The 18,310-nt window shown below is 56.4% G+C and overlaps 1 protein-coding gene across 1 annotated transcript; it reads right to left on the bottom strand.

Moving 5' to 3' along the window:
- Positions 1–2,428: 2,428 nt before the first annotated feature.
- Positions 2,429–18,081, bottom strand: LOC145340638 (ATP-dependent chromatin remodeler CHD7-like; the record flags this gene model as incomplete). Its single annotated transcript, XM_080185105.1, has 5 exons — positions 2,429–3,109; positions 8,178–8,282; positions 13,913–14,032; positions 16,434–16,592; positions 17,647–18,081. Coding segments are annotated over 5 exons (1,452 nt in total), but the record flags the coding sequence as incomplete, so codon positions are not given.
- Positions 18,082–18,310: the final 229 nt, after the last annotated feature.

Below are 18,310 nucleotides of genomic sequence, written 5' to 3' on the forward strand. Positions count from 1 at the left end.
GGGTGTGTGTGTGTATATGGAGGAGTGTGTGGGTGTGGGGGGTGTGTGGGTGTGGGGGGTGTGTGGGTGTGGGGGGTGTGTGGGTGTGGGGGGTGTGTGGGTGTGGGGGGTGTGTGGGTGTGGGGGGTGTGTGGGTGTGGGGGGTGTGTGGGTGTGGGGGGTGTGTGGGTGTGGGGGGTGTGTGGGTGTGGGGGGTGTGTGGGTGTTGGTGTGGGGTGTGTATGTGTGTGTGTGTGGGGATGTGTGTGTGTGTGGGTGTGTGTGTGTGGGGTGTGTGTGTAGGGTGTTGGTGTGGGTGTGTGTGTGTGGGGTGTGTGTGTGTATGGAGGAGTGTGTGGGTGTGGGGTGTGTGTGTGTGTGGGTGTGTTGGGTGTGTGTGTTGGGTGTGTGTGTGGGTGTGTTGGGTGTGTGTGTGTGTGTGTGGGGTGTGTGTGTGTAGGGTGTTGGTGTGTGGGTGGGGTGTGTGTATGTGTGTGTAGGGTGTTGGTGTGGGGTGTGTATGTGTGTGTGTGGGGATGTGTGTGGGTGTGTGTGTGTGGGGGTGTGTGTAGGGTGTTGGTGTGGGTGTGTGTGTGTGGGGTGTGTGTGTGTATGGAGGAGTGTGTGGTGTGGGTGTGGGGTGTGTGTGTGTGTGGGTGTGTTGGGTGTGTGTGTGGGTGTGTTGGGTGTGTGTGTGTGTGTGTGTGTGTGTGGGGTGTGCGGTGTGTGTGTGTGTAGGGTGTTGGTGTGTGGGTGTGTGTGTGGGGTGTGGGTGTGGGGTGTGTGTGTGTGTGTAGGGTGTTGGTGTGTGTGTGGGGTGTGGGGTGTGTGTATGTGTGTGTAGGGTGTTGGTGTGTGGGTGTGTGTGTGTGTATGGAGGAGTGTGTGGGTGTGGGGTGTGTGTGTGTGTGTGGGGATGTGTGTGTAGGGTGTTGGTGTGGGGTGTGTGTGTGTATGGAGGAGTGTGTGGGTGTGGGGTGTGTGTGTGTGTATGGAGGAGTGTGTGGGTGTGGGGTGTGTGTGTGTGTGTGTGGGGTGCGGTGCGTGCTTGCGATATTGAAGTCCCAACACAAATTACATTATCCTTAAAAAAAGAGTTCCTCCTCAAACCCCCCCCCACCCACCAACCCCCTTATTTTTTGGCTTTTTGTTTTATTATTAAAGAGTTCTTTCTCTCTCGCTCCATTTCATTGCCCCCCCCCCGGCCCCAAATACCCCCTTGCCAACTACACGGCACCCCCCCCCCCCCACACCCTCGTCAGTCACCCCCCCCACCCCGATTTTGTGACGCTCACTCTCTCCTCCCTCCCCCACCACCAGCCCCTTTATCCGAATTTCCACCGAATCGAAACATCGCACCAATCTCTCCCCCCCCACACACCAACCCCACCCCGTGCAAGTCGAGGATCGATGTGGAGATGTCGGCGTTGGACTGGGGGGGGTGAACGCAGCCAGAAGTCTCACCACACCAGGTTAAAGTCCAACAGGTTTATCCGCCAGCAAAAGCCGCGAGCTTTCGGAGCGCTCGCTCACCGCTCACCTGACGAAGGGGCAGTGCTCCCAAAGCGCGTGGCTTTTGCTACCAGACAAACCCGTTGGACTTTAACCTGGTGTGGGGAGACTTCTTACCGTGTCGAGGATTACACGGGGACCAATGAAACCCCCCCCGCCCCTCCCTGATTCTCTCTCTGCTCCGTTTTGGGGGAGGGAGGGAGGGGAGGGGAAGGAAAGGAGGGAGGGAAAACTTGGCAGCCTCTCGCATCTCAGTTCTTCACGTCCAGCTCCTGCTCTCTCCAACCCCCACTCAGGTGGGTTAAGGTTCTGGTATCAAATGGCACGGGGTCATTCCAGGCAGACAGAGAGAGAGAGAGAGAGAGACCACCTCCCCCCCCACCCCTCCTCCTCCCCCACCACACTCACTCTCTCGCTAGAGGACCACCCCGGCGCCAGGCAGACAGGGGAGAAGTTGGCACAGGCCACCAGGCACTGCGGGGGGGGGACAGGTAGGGAAGGGAGGGGCTGTGGGGGGGGGGGGGGGTTCCCTGGAGGAGGAGGAGGAGGAGGAGGAGGAGGAGGAGGAGATGGGGCGCTTGTCACGCGCCTGCTCCCCTTCCCTGCTATTTCACCCCTCCTCCGGCAGTGCTGCCAACGCCTTGGGGATTCCTGTGGAGAGATCTCCCACTTGCTTTGGGGCTGGAGGTTGGGGGGGGAGGGGGGAGAAACGTTGGGGAGTTGGGGTTGAGGGGGGGGGGGGGGGGGGAGGTGGTTCCGAGTGGAGAGGGTGGGGAGCAGGACGCTCTGTTCGAAAGCCAGCACCACCCCACCCGCCACTCACCCCAGACACCCACCCTCCTTTCTGCCACCCGTGCGTCACGATGCCACCCTCTCCCACCCCCCCCCCCTCCCCGGTTCCCCTCCTCAGTCAAGGAATTCTCTGCCTCGTCCCAAAGTTGGTGGCGGTGGAAGGGGGGGGGGAAGGAAAGCAGAGGGAAAAGGGTCAGTCTTCACCGCTGAGGTCCGAGTTGGTTGGCATCATGGGGTCGTCGATGAGCGAGTGCGAGTAGTCCCCCTTCTCGTCCGTGCTGTCGTAACCCTGAGAAAGAGTGTCCTCCAGGTCCGCCGCCCGCCCCGCCAGGTCGTAGGGCCCCGGCCTGACCTCGTGGGCCTTGCCCGCTGACGGGTGTCCGAGGGCGGGCAGGGACAGCGGCGGGACCCCCCCCAGGCCGAAGCCCTGGGGCAGGAACATGCCCCCGTACATGTTGGACAGCACCAGGGAGTTGAGGGTCAAGGCGGTGCTGGGGGTGGGCTCGGGGGGTCGGACCGCCGGCCTGTCCTGCGCGGCCTCGGGGTTGGGGGGGCGGACGCTCTCCCCGCAGGCTCCCGCCGGCCCGGCGGCGCCCCCCGCCCTGTCCTTGGCGTCCGCTGCGGACGGGAAAGCCATCAGGCTGGCCAGCGGCAGGTTGTTCTGGAAGGGCGGCAGGCTGTTCACATCCAGAACCCCACTGGCCAACAGCGAGTTCACGTGCATGGCGGCTGCCAGGTGCTTAGGTCTCCGTCCCCTCTTCCTGCCTTCCTCTGGAACCACCGGGCCGGTGAGAATCCGATCAAACATCTCCTCCGGAAGGTAGCCCTGCAGCGGGACAGAAGCACAAACACCAGAGAGAGAGAGATCACAATCTCAAAATCACCACCCCAACAACTCACCACACTGTCCCCCCACCACCATCAGGACAAGGGTCAGATACAGAGTAAAGCTCCCTCTACACTGTCCCCCCCCCATCAAACACTCCCTGGACAGGTACAGCACGGGGTTAGATACAGAGTAAAGCTCCCTCTACACTGTCCCCCCCATCAAACACTCCCAGGACAGGTACAGCACGGGGTTAGATACAGAGTAAAGCTCCCTCTACACTGTCCCCCCATCAAACACTCCCAGGACAGGTACAGCACGGGGTTAGATACAGAGTAAAGCTCCCTCTACACTGTCCCCCCCCATCAAACACTCCCAGGACAGGTACCGCACGGGGTTAGATACAGAGTAAAGCTCCCTCTACACTGTCCCCATCAAACACTCCCAGGACAGGTACAGCACGGGGTTAGATACAGAGTAAAGGTCCCTCTACACTGTCCCCCCCATCAAACACTCCCAGGACAGGTACAGCACGGGGTTAGATACAGAGTAAAGCTCCCTCTACACTGTCCCCCCATCAAACACTCCCAGGACAGGTACAGCACGGGGTTAGATACAGAGTAAAGCTCCCTCTACACTGTCCCTCCATCAAACACTCCCAGGACAGGTACAGCACGGGGTTAGATACAGAGTAAAGCTCCCTCTACACTGTCCCCATCAAACACTCCCAGGACAGAGGTAACCAAGAAAGTAGACGAGGGCAGTGCAGTTGATGTTGTCTACATGGACTTTAGCAAGGCCTTTGACAAGGTACCGCATGGTAGGTTGTTGCATAAGGTTAAATCTCACAGGATCCAGGGTGAGGTTGCTGAATGGATATAAAATTGGCTTCTTGACAGAAGCCAGAGGGTGGTTGTAGAGGGTTGTTTTTCAAACTGGAGGCCTGTGACCAGCCTCAGGGATCAGTGCTGGGCCCACTGTTGTTTGTCATTTATATTAATGATTTGGATGAGAATATAGGGGACATGGTTAGTAAGTTTACAGATGACACCAAGATTGGTGGCACAGTGGACAGTGAAGAAAGTTATTTCCAATTATAACGGGGCCCTGATCAATTGGGCCAGTGGGCTGACCAATGGCAGATGGAGTTTAATTTAGATAAATGTGAGGTGATGCATTTTGGTCGATTGAACCAGGGCAGGACTTACTCAGTTAATGGTAGGGCGTTGGGGAGAGTTACAGAACAAAGAGATCTCGGGGTACAGGTTCATAGCTCCTTGAAAGTGGAGTCACAGGTGGACAGAATGGTGAAGAAGGCATTCGGCATGCTTGGTTTCATCGGTCAGAACATTGAATACAGGAGTTGGGACGTCTTGTTGAAGTTGTACAAGACATTGGTAAGGCCACACTTGGAATACTGTGTACAGTTCTGGTCACCCTATTATAGAAAGGATATTATTAAACTAGAAAGAGTGCAGAAAAGATTTACTAGGATGCTACTGGGACTTGATGGATTGAGTTATAAGGAGAGGCTGGATAGAACATAGAACATAGAACATAGAACACTACAGCACAAACAGGCCCTTCGGCCCACAAGTTGCGCCGACCACATCACCTACCAACCTACAGACCTATCTATAACCCTCAATCTCATTAAACCCCATATACTCATCCAGAAGTCTTTTAAAAGACCCCAGCGAGTTCGCCTCCACCACCACTGACGGCAGCCGATTCCATTCACTCACCACCCTCTGAGTGAAAAACTTACCCCTAACATCACTTCTGAACCTCCCTCCCCGCACCTTAAATCTGTGTCCTCTCGTAGCGACCATTTCAAACCGGGGAAATAGCCTCTGAGAGTCCACCCTATCTATTCCTCTCAACATTTTGTAAACTTCTATCAGGTCGCCTCTCAACCTTCGTCTCTCCAGGGAAAAGAGTCCCAGCTCCCTCAACCTAACTTCATAAGGCATGCCTCCCAGTCCAGGCAACATCCTTGTAAATCTCCTCTGCACCCTTTCAATAGCTTCTACATCTTTCCTATAGTGAGGCGACCAGAACTGCGCACAATACTCCAAATGAGGCCTGACAAGGGTCTTATAAAGTTCCAGCATTACCTCCCGACTCCTAAACTCAATCCCTCGATTAATGAAGGCCAGTACACCATACGCCTTCTTGACCACCTCCTCCACCTGCGAGGCCGATTTAAGAGTCCTGTGGACCCGGACCCCAAGATCCTTCTGCTCCTCAACACTACTCAGACTTCTGCCCTTAATAGTGTACTCGTTCATCCCGTTGGTTCTGCCAAAATGGACGACAACACATTTATCCGCGTTGAAGTCCATCTGCCACTTCTCCGCCCAGTCCTGCATCCTATCTATGTCCTGCTGCAACTTTTGCCATCCTTCCAGATCATCCACAACACCACCGACCTTCGTGTCATCAGCGAACTTACTTACCCATCCCTCCACTTCCTCATCCAGGTCATTTATGAAAATGACAAACAACAAGGGTCCCAGAACAGATCCTTGAGGCACTCCGCTGGTGACTGACCTCCATTCAGAAAAAGCCCCATCCACAACCACTCTCTGCCTTCTGCAGGCAAGCCAGTTCTGGATCCACAAGGCCAAAGGCCCTTGGATCCCATGCCCTCTCACCTTCTCAAGAAGTCTTGCATGGGGGACCTTATCAAACGCCTTGCTGAAGTCCATGTACACTACGTCCACGGCACTTCCTTCGTCAATGTGTTCAGTCACATTATCGAAGAACTCAACTAGGCTTGTAAGGCACGACCTGCCCTTGACAAATCCATGCTGACTATTCCTGATCATGTCAAACCTCTCCAAATGTTCGTAAATCTTGTCCCTCAGAAGCCTCTCCATCAGCTTACCAACCACTGAGGTCAGACTCACCGGTCGGTAATTTCCCGGGCTATCTCTGTTCCCTTTCTTAAAAATAGGAACTACATCCGCAATCCTCCAATCCTCTGGAACCTCTCCCGTCTCCATTGACGACGCAAAGATCATCGCCAGGGGCTCTGCAATCTCTTCCCTCGCCTCCCACAGTATCCTGGGGTACATCCCATCTGGTCCCGGCGACTTATCTACCTTGATAGAATTCAAAAGTTCCAACACATCCTCCTCCTTAATATTCACGTACTCAATCCTTTCCATCTGCTGCAAATCCATAACAAAATCTCCCAGATCGGCTTCCACCGTGAATACTGAGGCGAAGTACTCGTTAAGCACCTCCGCCATTTCTTCTGGTTCCACACAAACCTTTCCCCCCTCACCTTTTATCGGTCCTATCCCTTCTCTTCTTATCCTTTTACCTTTCACATATTTATAGAAGGCCTTGGGATTCTCCTTAATCTTACTCGCCAAGGTCTTCTCATGACCCCTTCTGGCTCTCCTAATTTCCCTTTTAAGTTCCCTCCTACAGTCCTTATACTCCTCAAGATCTTTAACATCTCCTAATTCCCTGAACCTCTTGTACACCTTCCTTTTCTTCCTGACTAGGTTCAACACATCCTTTGTGCACCACGGTTCCCTCGACCCACCAAACCCCCCTCGTCTCATCGGAACGTTGTCATTCAGAGCTCCAGACACACATTCCTTGAATATCTGCCACCTTCCTTCGGTACTTTTCCCTAAGAACGCCTCCTTCCAGTTTATTTGTCCAAGTAACTTCCTGACTTCTTCGTATCTCCCCTTACCCCAGACAAACACCTTCCTAGCCTGCCTGATCCTATCTCGTTCCAACGCAATTGTGAAGGAGATAGAATTATGGTCACCATATCCAAGATGCTCTCCTACCGAAAGATCCATCACCTGCCCTGGTTCATTCGCCAGTACCAGGTCAAGTACAGCCTCTCCCCTCGTAGGCTTGTCCACATACTGCGTCAGGAAACCCTCCTGAACACACCTAACAAACTCCTCCCCATCTATACCCCTTACCCTAGGGATATTCCAGTCGATGTTTGGGAAATTGAAGTCTCCCATCACGACAACTCTGTTATTAAAACATCTCTCCAGAATCTGTTTCCCTATTTGCACTTCAACTTCCCTGTCACTATTGGGCGGCCTATAGATTACACCCAGCAAAGTTTTTGACCCTTTGCTGTTCCTAACTTCCACCCACAGAGATTCTGTAGACAATCCCTCCACGACATCCTCTTTCTCTGTAGCCATGACACTATCCCTGATCAACAGTGCCACGCCACCACCCCTTCTGCCACCCTCCCTGTCCTTCCTGAAGCACCTGAAGCCTGGCACCTGAAGTACCCAGTCCTGTCCCTGAGACATCCAAGTCTCCGTAATGGCCACCACATCACAATCCCAAACAGCTATCCACGCCCTAAGCTCATCTACCTTATTCACTATACTCCTTGCATTAAAATATATACACTTCAGCCCCTCAGTCTGGGCATTTCCCATCTCCACCACCTGTCTAACCTCCCTCGCATACTGCCTGCGGTCCTCCCCTACCTGGGAGCGAACCTCCTCCGTCCCAGTTTCCCCAACACAGTTCCCTCCCCCCATCCTTTCTAGTTTAAAGTCCCCCCGGTAGCCTTAGCCAGTCTTCCCGCCAAGATACTAGTCCCCCTGGTATTTAGACTGGGACTTTTTTCTCTGGAGCGTAGGAGGCTGAGGGGTGATCTTATAGAGGTCTATAAAATAATGAGGGGCACAGATCAGCGAGATAGTCAATATCTTTTCCCCAAAGGTAGGGGAGTCTAAAACTAGAGGGCAGAGGTTTAAGGTGAGAGGGGAGAGGGTCCAGAGGGGCAATTTTTTCACCCAGAGGGTGGTGAGTGTCTGGAACGAGCTGCCAGAGGCAGTAGTAGAGGCGGGTACAATTTTATCTTTTAAAAAGCATTTAGACAGTTCCATGGGTACGATGGGTATAGACAGATATAGGGCAAATGTGGGCAATTGGGATTAGCTTAGGGGTTTCAAAAAAGGGCAACATGGACAAGTTGGGCCGAAGGGCCTGTTTCCCTGCTGTAAATCTGTGACTCTATGAGATGTGGGGTTAGATGAGACACTGAGATCCAGTCAGTACTTACCGACTGCTTAATCACCTCAGCCCATTCCTGCGCAATTCCGTACTCCGCGTTTTCCCGCAGCCATTTCTGGAGATTTTTAATCGGAGGAGCAAAACCACCACCGAGCTGTAATCAGACACGGTAAATCAGAGCCCTGCATATCACCCAGTCCTCCCTCTCAGACACGGTAAATCAGAGCACCCAGTCCCCCCTCTCAGACACGGTAAATCAGAGCACCCAGTCCCCCCTCAGACACGGTAAATCAGAGCACCCAGTCCCCCCTCAGACACGGTAAATCAGAGCACCCAGTCCCCCCTCAGACACGGTAAATCAGAGCACCCAGTCCCCCCTCAGACACGGTAAATCAGAGCCCTTCATATCACCCAGTCCCCCCTCTCAGGCACGGTAAATCAGAGCACCCAGTCCCCTCTCAGGCACGGTAAATCAGAGCCCCTCATATCACCCAGTCCCCCCTCTCAGACACGGTAAATCAGAGCCCCTCATATCACCCAGTCCCCCCTCTCAGACACGGTAAATCAGAGCCCTTCATATCACCCAGTCCCCCCTCTCAGACACGGTAAATCAGAGCCCTTCATATCACCCAGTCCTCCCTCTCAGGCACGGTAAATCAGAGCCCTTCATATCACCCAGTCCTCCCTCTCAGGCACGGTAAATCAGAGCACCCAGTCCCCCCTCTCAGACACGGTAAATCACAGCACCCAGTCCCCCCTCTCAGACACGGTAAATCAGAGCCCTTCATATCACCCAGTCCCCCCTCTCAGACACGGTAAATCAGAGCCCTGCATATCACCCAGTCCTCCCTCTCAGGCACGGTAAATCAGAGCCCTTCATATCACCCAGTCCCCCCTCTCAGACACGGTAAATCAGAGCCCCTCATATCACCCAGTCCCCCCTCTCAGACACGGTAAATCAGAGCCCCTCATATCACCCAGTCCCCTCTCTCAGACACGGTAAATCACAGCACCCAGTCCCCCCTCTCAGACACGGTAAATCAGAGCACCCAGTCCCCCCTCTCAGACACGGTAAATCACAGCACCCAGTCCCCCCTCTCAGACACGGTAAATCAGAGCCCTTCATATCACCCAGTCCCCCCTCTCAGACACGGTAAATCAGAGCCCTTCATATCACCCAGTCCCCCCTCTCAGACACGGTAAATCAGAGCCCTTCATATCACCCAGTCCCCCCTCTCAGACACGGTAAATCAGAGCACCCAGTCCCCCCTCTCAGGCACGGTAAATCAGAGCCCCTCATATCACCCAGTCCTCCCTCTCAGGCACGGTAAATCAGAGCCCTTCATATCACCCAGTCCTCCCTCTCAGGCACGGTAAATCAGAGCCCTTCATATCACCCAGTCCCCCCTCTCAGACACGGTAAATCAGAGCACCCAGTCCCCCCTCTCAGGCACGGTAAATCAGAGCCCCTCATATCACCCAGTCCTCCCTCTCAGGCACGGTAAATCAGAGCCCTTCATATCACCCAGTCCCCCCTCTCAGACACGGTAAATCAGAGCCCTTCATATCACCCAGTCCCCCCTCTCAGACACGGTAAATCAGAGCCCTTCATATCACCCAGTCCCCCCTCTCAGACACGGTAAATCAGAGCACCCAGTCCCCCCTCTCAGGCACGGTAAATCAGAGCCCCTCATATCACCCAGTCCTCCCTCTCAGGCACGGTAAATCAGAGCCCTTCATATCACCCAGTCCCCCCTCTCAGACACGGTAAATCAGAGCCCTGCATATCACCCAGTCCTCCCTCTCAGGCACGGTAAATCAGAGCCCTTCATATCACCCAGTCCTCCCTCTCAGGCACGGTAAATCAGAGCCCCTCATATCACCCAGTCCCCCCTCTCAGGCACGGTAAATCAGAGCCCCTCATATCACCCAGTCCCCCCTCTCAGACACGGTAAATCAGAGCCCTTCATATCACCCAGTCCCCCTTCTCAGACACGGTAAATCAGAGCCCTTCATATCACCCAGTCCTCCCTCTCAGACACGGTAAATCAGAGCCCTTCATATCACCCAGTCCCCCCTCTCAGACACGGTAAATCAGAGCACCCAGTCCCCCCTCTCAGACACGGTAAATCACAGCACCCAGTCCCCCCTCTCAGACACGGTAAATCAGAGCCCCTCATATCACCCAGTCCCCCCTCTCAGACACGGTAAATCAGAGCCCTTCATATCACCCAGTCCCCCCTCTCAGACACGGTAAATCAGAGCACCCAGTCCCCCCTCTCAGACACGGTAAATCACAGCACCCAGTCCCCCCTCTCAGACACGGTAAATCAGAGCCCCTCATATCACCCAGTCCCCCCTCTCAGACACGGTAAATCAGAGCCCCGCATATCACCCAGTCCCCCCTCTCAGACACGGTAAATCAGAGCCCTGCATATCACCCAGTCCTCCCTCTCAGGCACGGTAAATCAGAGCCCTTCATATCACCCAGTCCCCCCTCTCAGACACGGTAAATCAGAGCCCCTCATATCACCCAGTCCCCCCTCTCAGACACGGTAAATCAGAGCCCTTCATATCACCCAGTCCCCCCTCTCAGACACGGTAAATCAGAGCCTCTCATATCACCCAGTCCCCCCTCTCAGACACGGTAAATCAGAGTCCCTCATATCACCCAGTCCCCCCCTCTCAGACACGGTAAATCAGAGCACCCAGTCCCCCCTCTCAGACACGGTAAATCAGAGCCTCTCATATCACCCAGTCCCCTCTCTCAGACACGGTAAATCACAGCACCCAGTCCCCTCTCTCAGACACGGTAAATCAGAGCCCTTCATATCACCCAGTCCCCCCTCTCAGACACGGTAAATCACAGCACCCAGTCCCCTCTCTCAGACACGGTAAATCAGAGCCCTTCATATCACCCAGTTCCCCCCTCTCAGACACGGTAAATCAGAGCACCCAGTCCTCCCTCTCAGACACGGTAAATCAGAGCCCTTCATATCACCCAGTCCCCCCTCTCAGACACGGTAAATCAGAGCCCTTCATATCACCCAGTCCCCCCTCTCAGACACGGTAAATCACAGCACCCAGTCCCCCCTCTCAGACACGGTAAATCAGAGCCCTTCATATCACCCAGTTCCCCCCTCTCAGACACGGTAAATCAGAGCACCCAGTCCTCCCTCTCAGACACGGTAAATCAGAGCCCTTCATATCACCCAGTCCCCCCTCTCAGACACGGTAAATCAGAGCCCTGCATATCACCCAGTCCCCCCTCTCAGGCACGGTAAATCACAGCACCCAGTCCCCCCTCTCAGACACGGTAAATCAGAGCACCCAGTCCCCCCTCTCAGACACGGTAAATCAGAGCACCCAGTCCCCCCTCTCAGACACGGTAAATCAGAGCCCCTCATATCACCCAGTCCCCCCTCTCAGACACGGTAAATCAGAGCACCCAGTCCCCCCTCTCAGACACGGTAAATCAGAGCCTCTCATATCACCCAGTCCCCTCTCTCAGACACGGTAAATCACAGCACCCAGTCCCCTCTCTCAGACACGGTAAATCAGAGCCCCTCATATCACCCAGTCCCCCCTCTCAGACACGGTAAATCAGAGCCCTTCATATCACCCAGTCCCCCCTCTCAGACACGGTAAATCAGAGCCCTTCATATCACCCAGTCCCCCCTCTCAGACACGGTAAATCAGAGTCCCTCATATCACCCAGTCCCCCCTCTCAGACACGGTAAATCAGAGCACCCAGTCCCCCCTCTCAGACACGGTAAATCAGAGCCTCTCATATCACCCAGTCCCCTCTCTCAGACACGGTAAATCACAGCACCCAGTCCCCTCTCTCAGACACGGTAAATCAGAGCCCTTCATATCACCCAGTCCCCCCTCTCAGACACGGTAAATCACAGCACCCAGTCCTCCCTCTCAGACACGGTAAATCAGAGCCCTTCATATCACCCAGTCCCCCCTCTCAGACACGGTAAATCAGAGCCCTGCATATCACCCAGTCCCCCCTCTCAGACACGGTAAATCAGAGCCCTTCATATCACCCAGTCCCCCCTCTCAGGCACGGTAAATCAGAGCACCCAGTCCCCCCTCTCAGACACGGTAAATCAGAGCCTCTCATATCACCCAGTCCCCTCTCTCAGACACGGTAAATCAGAGCCCCGCATATCACCCAGTCCCTCCCTCTCAGGCACGGTAAATCAGAGCACCCAGTCCCCCCTCTCAGACACGGTAAATCAGAGCCCTGCATATCACCCAGTCCCCCCTCTCAGACACGGTAAATCAGAGTCCCTCATATCACCCAGTCCCCCCTCTCAGACACGGTAAATCAGAGTCCTTCATATCACCCAGTCCCCCCTCTCAGACACGGTAAATCAGAGTCCCTCATATCACCCAGTCCCCCCTCTCAGACACGGTAAATCAGAGTCCTTCATATCACCCAGTCCCCCCTCTCAGACACGGTAAATCAGAGCCCCTCATATCACCCAGTCCCCCCTCTCAGACACGGTAAATCAGAGTCCTTCATATCACCCAGTCCCCCCTCTCAGACACGGTAAATCAGAGCCTCTCATATCACCCAGTCCTCCCTCTCAGACACGGTAAATCAGAGCCCTGCATATCACCCAGTCCCCCCTCTCAGACACGGTAAATCAGAGCACCCAGTCCCCCCTCTCAGACACGGTAAATCAGAGCCCTGCATATCACCCAGTCCCCCCTCTCAGGCACGGTAAATCACAGCACCCAGTCCCCCCTCTCAGGCACGGTAAATCAGAGCACCCAGTCCCCCCTCTCAGACACGGTAAATCAGAGCCCTGCATATCACCCAGTCCTCCCTCTCAGACACGGTAAATCAGAGACCTTCATATCACCCAGTCCTCCCTCTCAGGCACGGTAAATCAGAGCCCTTCATATCACCCAGTCCTCCCTCTCAGACACGGTAAATCAGAGCCCTGCATATCACCCAGTCCTCCCTCTCAGACACGGTAAATCAGAGCCCCTCATATCACCCAGTCCCCCCTCTCAGACACGGTAAATCATATCACCCAGTCCCCCCTCTCAGACACGGTAAATCACAGCACCCAGTCCCCCCTCTCAGACACAGTAAATCACAGCACCCAGTCCCCCCTCTCAGACTCTCGGTCCAGATTTTGACCCAGCCACTGCGATGGAACGGCCGATAGATTTCCCAGTCGGGATGGTGAGTGGCTTGGAGGGGGAATTTGCAGGTGGGGATGTTCCCCACGTATCTGCTCCCCACGTCCTTCTAGACGGAAGTGGTGGTGGGTTTGGAGGGCGCTGCCTAAGGATCTCCCCAGGATGTGAGGGTGTGTGTGGAGAGTCCGGTTTGAGTTTCTGCTCAATGGGATCCCTCCCCAGGGTGTGAGGGTGTGTGTGGAGAGTCCAGTTTGAGTTTCTGGTCAGTGGGATCCCTCTCCAGGGTGTGAGGGTGTGTGTGTGGAGAGTCCGGTTTGAGTTTCTGCTCAATGGGATCCCTCCCCAGGGTGTGAGGGTGTGTGTGGAGAGTCCGGTTTGAGTTTCTGGTCAATGGGATCCCTCCCCAGGGTGTGAGGGTGTGTGTGGAGAGTCCGGTTTGAGTTTCTGGTCAATGGGATCCCTCCCCAGGGCGTGATGGTGTGTGTGGAGAGTCCGGTTTGAGTTTCTGCTCAATGGGATCCCTCCCCAGGGTGTGAGGGTGTGTGTGGAGAGTCCGGTTTGAGTTTCTGGTCAGTGGGATCCCTCCCCAGGGCGTGGTGGTCTGATTTGCGGAAGTCTCACCTTCTTCCCGTTCCTCCTGTTGATGACTGGCACCCTCTCATCTCCAGTCAGCGTGTTAATGTCCAGCTTGTGGGGGTTCCTGCACCGATGTCTCTTCTGTTTTGGCCTGTCCTCGATGAACTGCAAAGCAAACGCTGCTGTTAATCACCCGTCAGCCCTGCCCGCCATCGGCTGCACGCTCCCTGGACACTAGCTGAAATTCAATCCCAGACCGGGCACAGCAGCCTCTGCCCTCCCTCTCCGTCGCTCTCGGACAATCTCAGAATACTACAGTGCCCATCGACTCTGAACCGGTGCACGAATGGCCCAGATCTTCAAGGATGATCCCTGGAATGAAGAGCTTGTCGGATGAGGAACGGGTTGAGGACTTTGGGTCTGTACTCGTTGGGAGTTTAGAAGGATGAGGGGGGGGATCTTATTGAAACTTACAGGATACTGCGAGGCCCTGGATAGAGTGGACGTGGAGAGGATGTTTCCACTAGTAGGAAAAACTAGAACCAGAGAGGGCACAACCTCAGGGTAAAGGGACGGTCCTTTAAAACAGAGATGGGGAGGGATTTCTTCACCCAGAGAGTGGGGAATGTGTGGGAACTCTTTGCCTCAGAGGAGGCCGGGTCCCTGAGTGTCTTTAAGACAGAGATAGATCGGTTCCTGATTAATAAGGGGATAAGGGGGAAAAGGCAGGAGAATGGGGGATGGGGAAAATATCAGCCATGATGGAGCAGAGTCATTCTGCTCCTATATCTTATGGTGTAATGGACCTGTCCACCTAATCCCACTGAGTGTCATGGAGGTTTACAGCAGGGAAACAGGCCCTTCGGCCCAACTTGTCCATACTACCTTTTTTTAAACCCCTAAGCTAATCCCAATTGCCCACATTTGCCCCATATCCCTCTATACCCATCGTACCCATGTAACTGTCTGAACGCTTTTTAAAAGATAAAATTGTACCCCCCTCTACTACTGCCTCTGGCAGCTCGTTCCAGACACTCACCACCCTCTGGGTGAAAAAATTGCCCCTCTGGACCCTTTTGTGTCTCTCCCCTCTCACCTTAAACCTCTGCCCTCTAGTTTTAGACTCCCCTACCTTTGGGGAAAAGATATTGACTATCTCGCTGATCTGTGCCCCTCATTATTTTATAGACCTCTATAAGATCACCCCTCAGCCTCCTACGCTCCAGAGAAAAAAGTCCCAGTCTATCCAGCCTCTCCTTGTTACTTAAGCCCATGGGTAAGATGGACATAGTGGGATATGGGCCAAATTCGGGCAAACTGGGACGAGCTACTGGGTTTAAACAAAAGGGGCAGCATGGACAGGTTGGGCCGAAGGGCCTGTTTCCATGCTGTAAACCTCTACGGCTCTGAATTACTCCTTTCAAAGTGTGTCACCTCACACTTCTCAGGGTTAAGTTCCATCTGCCACTTATCTGCCCATTTGCCTGTTCTGTTTATATCTTCCTGTAACCCAGGACACTCTGTCTCACTGTTAAACCCAGCCAATCCGTGTGTCAAGGAACAGGCCCTTCGGCCCCCTCCAAGCCTGCACTGACCATGCTGCCCCCCCCCCCACCCCCCCGACTGAACTAAACCCCCCGACATTTCCATGAATCATCCACAAACTTACCGATCCTCCCCCTCCTCGGTTCAAACCGACCCCCCCCCCCCCACCCCACCTGCACGCTGGCAGCAGCCACGAGCTCAGGTCAAGCCCAGCGCTGGGACAGGGATGAAACCTGGGCCTTTCCCGATCCCACAATCCGCCCCTCACTCCCCTGGGGCTGACTCAGGCCCTGGGCCTTTCCAGATCCTCCCCCACCTCACTCCCCTGGGCCTTTCCAGACCCTCCCCCCCGGGGCTGACTCAGGCCCTGGGCCTTTCCAGATCCTCCCCCACCTCACTCCCCTGGGCCTTTCCAGACCCTCCCCCCCCGGGGCTGACTCAGGCCCTGGGCCTTTCCAGATCCTCCCCCCTCACTCCCCTGGGACTGACTCAGGCCCTGGGCCTTTCCAGACCCTCCCCCCCCGGGGCTGACTCAGACCCTGGGCCTTTCCAGATCCTCCCCCCTCACTCCCCTGGGCCTGACTCAGGCCCTGGGCCTTTCCAGATCCTCCCCCACCTCACTCCCCTGGGCCTTTCCAGACCCTCCCCCCCCGGGGCTGACTCAGGCCCTGGGCCTTTCCAGATCCTCCCCCCTCACTCCCCTGGGACTGACTCAGGCCCTGGGCCTTTCCAGACCCTCCCCCCCCGGGGCTGACTCAGACCCTGGGCCTTTCCAGATCCTCCCCCTCACTCCCCTGGGCCTGACTCAGGCCCTGGGCCTTTCCAGATCCTCCCCCACCTCACTCCCCTGGGCCTTTCCAGACCCTCCCCTCCCCTCACTCCCCCGGGACTGACTCAGGCCCTGGGCCTTTCCAGATCCTCCCCCCTCACTCCCCCGGGACTGACTCAGACCCTGGGCCACACACTCTCTGGTGTCCAGCTCACCGCCAAGCAGCTGGGGTCCACGCTGAAGTCAGGGTGCCTCCTTCAGCCACGTGTCCAGTTCTCTCCGTCGCGGCGCCTCCTCTCCAGCCAGCACCGTGCCGTCCACCTTGCTCACCACAGGGATCCGAGTCTCCATGTCCGCCTCTGGCCGTCTCGGCTGCGCTTCCTCAAAGCCTTTCTCCGTCTCCACGCCGGTCTGGAAAAGAGACGGCCAGAGACTGTATCGCACCCAGCTGGACCCGGGGTTGGGGGGGAGGGGAGGGGAGGAAAGGGGGATGCGGCCAAGGGAGCAGCTGGGGGTGGGGTGGGGGGGAAGGTGGGTGTTGAAGGACTGTCATTCAGCCCCGCACCTATAACGCACCCTCCACCCCCACACGTCCTGTGCCAGCGACGACAGACACCAATCCCCCACACCCTCCCCCCCGTGTCCCCCTTGCCTGTAACAGACCCCCCCAGTGTCCCCCTTGCCTGTAACAGACCCCCCCCCCAATACCCCCCCCCCCCGTGTCCCCCTTGCCTGTAACAGACCCCCCCCCCCACAACACCCCCCCCCGTGTCCCCCTTGCCCGTAACAGACCCCCCCCAGTGTCCCCTTGCCTGTAACAGACACCCCCCCCACACCCCACTGTGTCCCCTTGCCTGTAACAGACCCCCCCCCACAACACCCCCCCCCCGTGTCCCCCTTGCCCGTAACAGACCCCCCCCAGTGTCCCCCTTGCCTGTAACAGACACCCCCCCACACCCCCCCGTGTCCCCCTTGCCTGTAACAGACCCCCCCCCACACCCCCCCGTGTCCCCCTTGCCTGTAACAGACCCCCCCCCACACCCCCCCGTGTCCCCCTTGCCTGTAACAGACCCCCCCCCCCACACCCCCCCGTGTCCCCCTTGCCTGTAACAGACCCCCCACCACACCCCCCCGTGTCCCCCTTGCCTGTAACAGACCCCCCCCCACACCCCCCTGCCTGTAACAGACCCCCCCCCCGTGTCCCCCTTGCCTGTAACAGACCCCTCCCCCCACACCCCCCCTGTGTTCCCCTTGCCTGTAACAGACCCCTCCCCCCACATGTCCCCCCTGCCTGTAACAGACCCCCCCCCCAACGTGTTCCCCTTGCCTGTGACAGACCCCCCCCTCCACACCCCCCCTGTGTCCCCCTTGCCTGTGACAGAACCTCTCCACCCCTCACGCGAGCCCCGTGCCTGTTCCAGGCCCCCCGCCCTCCCCCTGTAACACCCCCTCCCGGGTTACTCACGGCGCACAGCGCTTTACTCTGGGCGGACAGCACCAGCTCCGGCCCCTCCACGTTCTTCCGGCGACCCCTCTTCTTCTTGCCCAGGGCCTGGCCGTCCGCCAGCTGCCCGTTGACCGAGTGCCTCCACAGAGGGTTGGTGCCGGCGCTCAGCACGGCGTCCAGCTGGCACCTCACCGTGTCCGGGTCCGGCTCGCCCGAGGACCTGTAGGGGTCCCCCGGCAGCTTGAGGGGGGAGGCGCGGTCCAGCAGGGCGGAGGGGGTAAGGGGGGTGGGCCGCAGGGGGTCAGCGCCAGTCTCCTGCCCGCTGTCCGATGCCGACTGCACGTCCTGCACGGTGCCCATGTACTGCTGCAGTCTCGCCCGCTCCGCCTCCATCTCCAGCTTCCTCCGCCGTTTCCTCCGCTGCTTGTGAAAGGTCAGCTTCAGCCCGTCCTCCTGCGGGGAGAGGGAGAGAGACAGAGAGAAGGGGGAGAGAGAGAGGGAGGGAGACAGAGAGAAGGGGGAGAGAGAGAGGGAGGGAGAGAGAGAGAGAGAGAGGGAGACAGAGAGAGAGAGGGAGACAGAGAGAGAGGGGGAGACAGAGAGGGAGGGAGACAGAGAGAAGGGGAGAGAGGAGACAGAGAGAGAGAGGAGACAGAGAGAGAGAGGGAGACAGAGAGAGAGA

Source organism: Carcharhinus amblyrhynchos, unplaced genomic scaffold (assembly GCF_965287045.1).
Source record: "Carcharhinus amblyrhynchos unplaced genomic scaffold, sCarAmb.v2.hapA chromosome_1233, whole genome shotgun sequence".
In the NCBI taxonomy this organism is placed as follows: domain Eukaryota; kingdom Metazoa; phylum Chordata; class Chondrichthyes; order Carcharhiniformes; family Carcharhinidae; genus Carcharhinus; species Carcharhinus amblyrhynchos.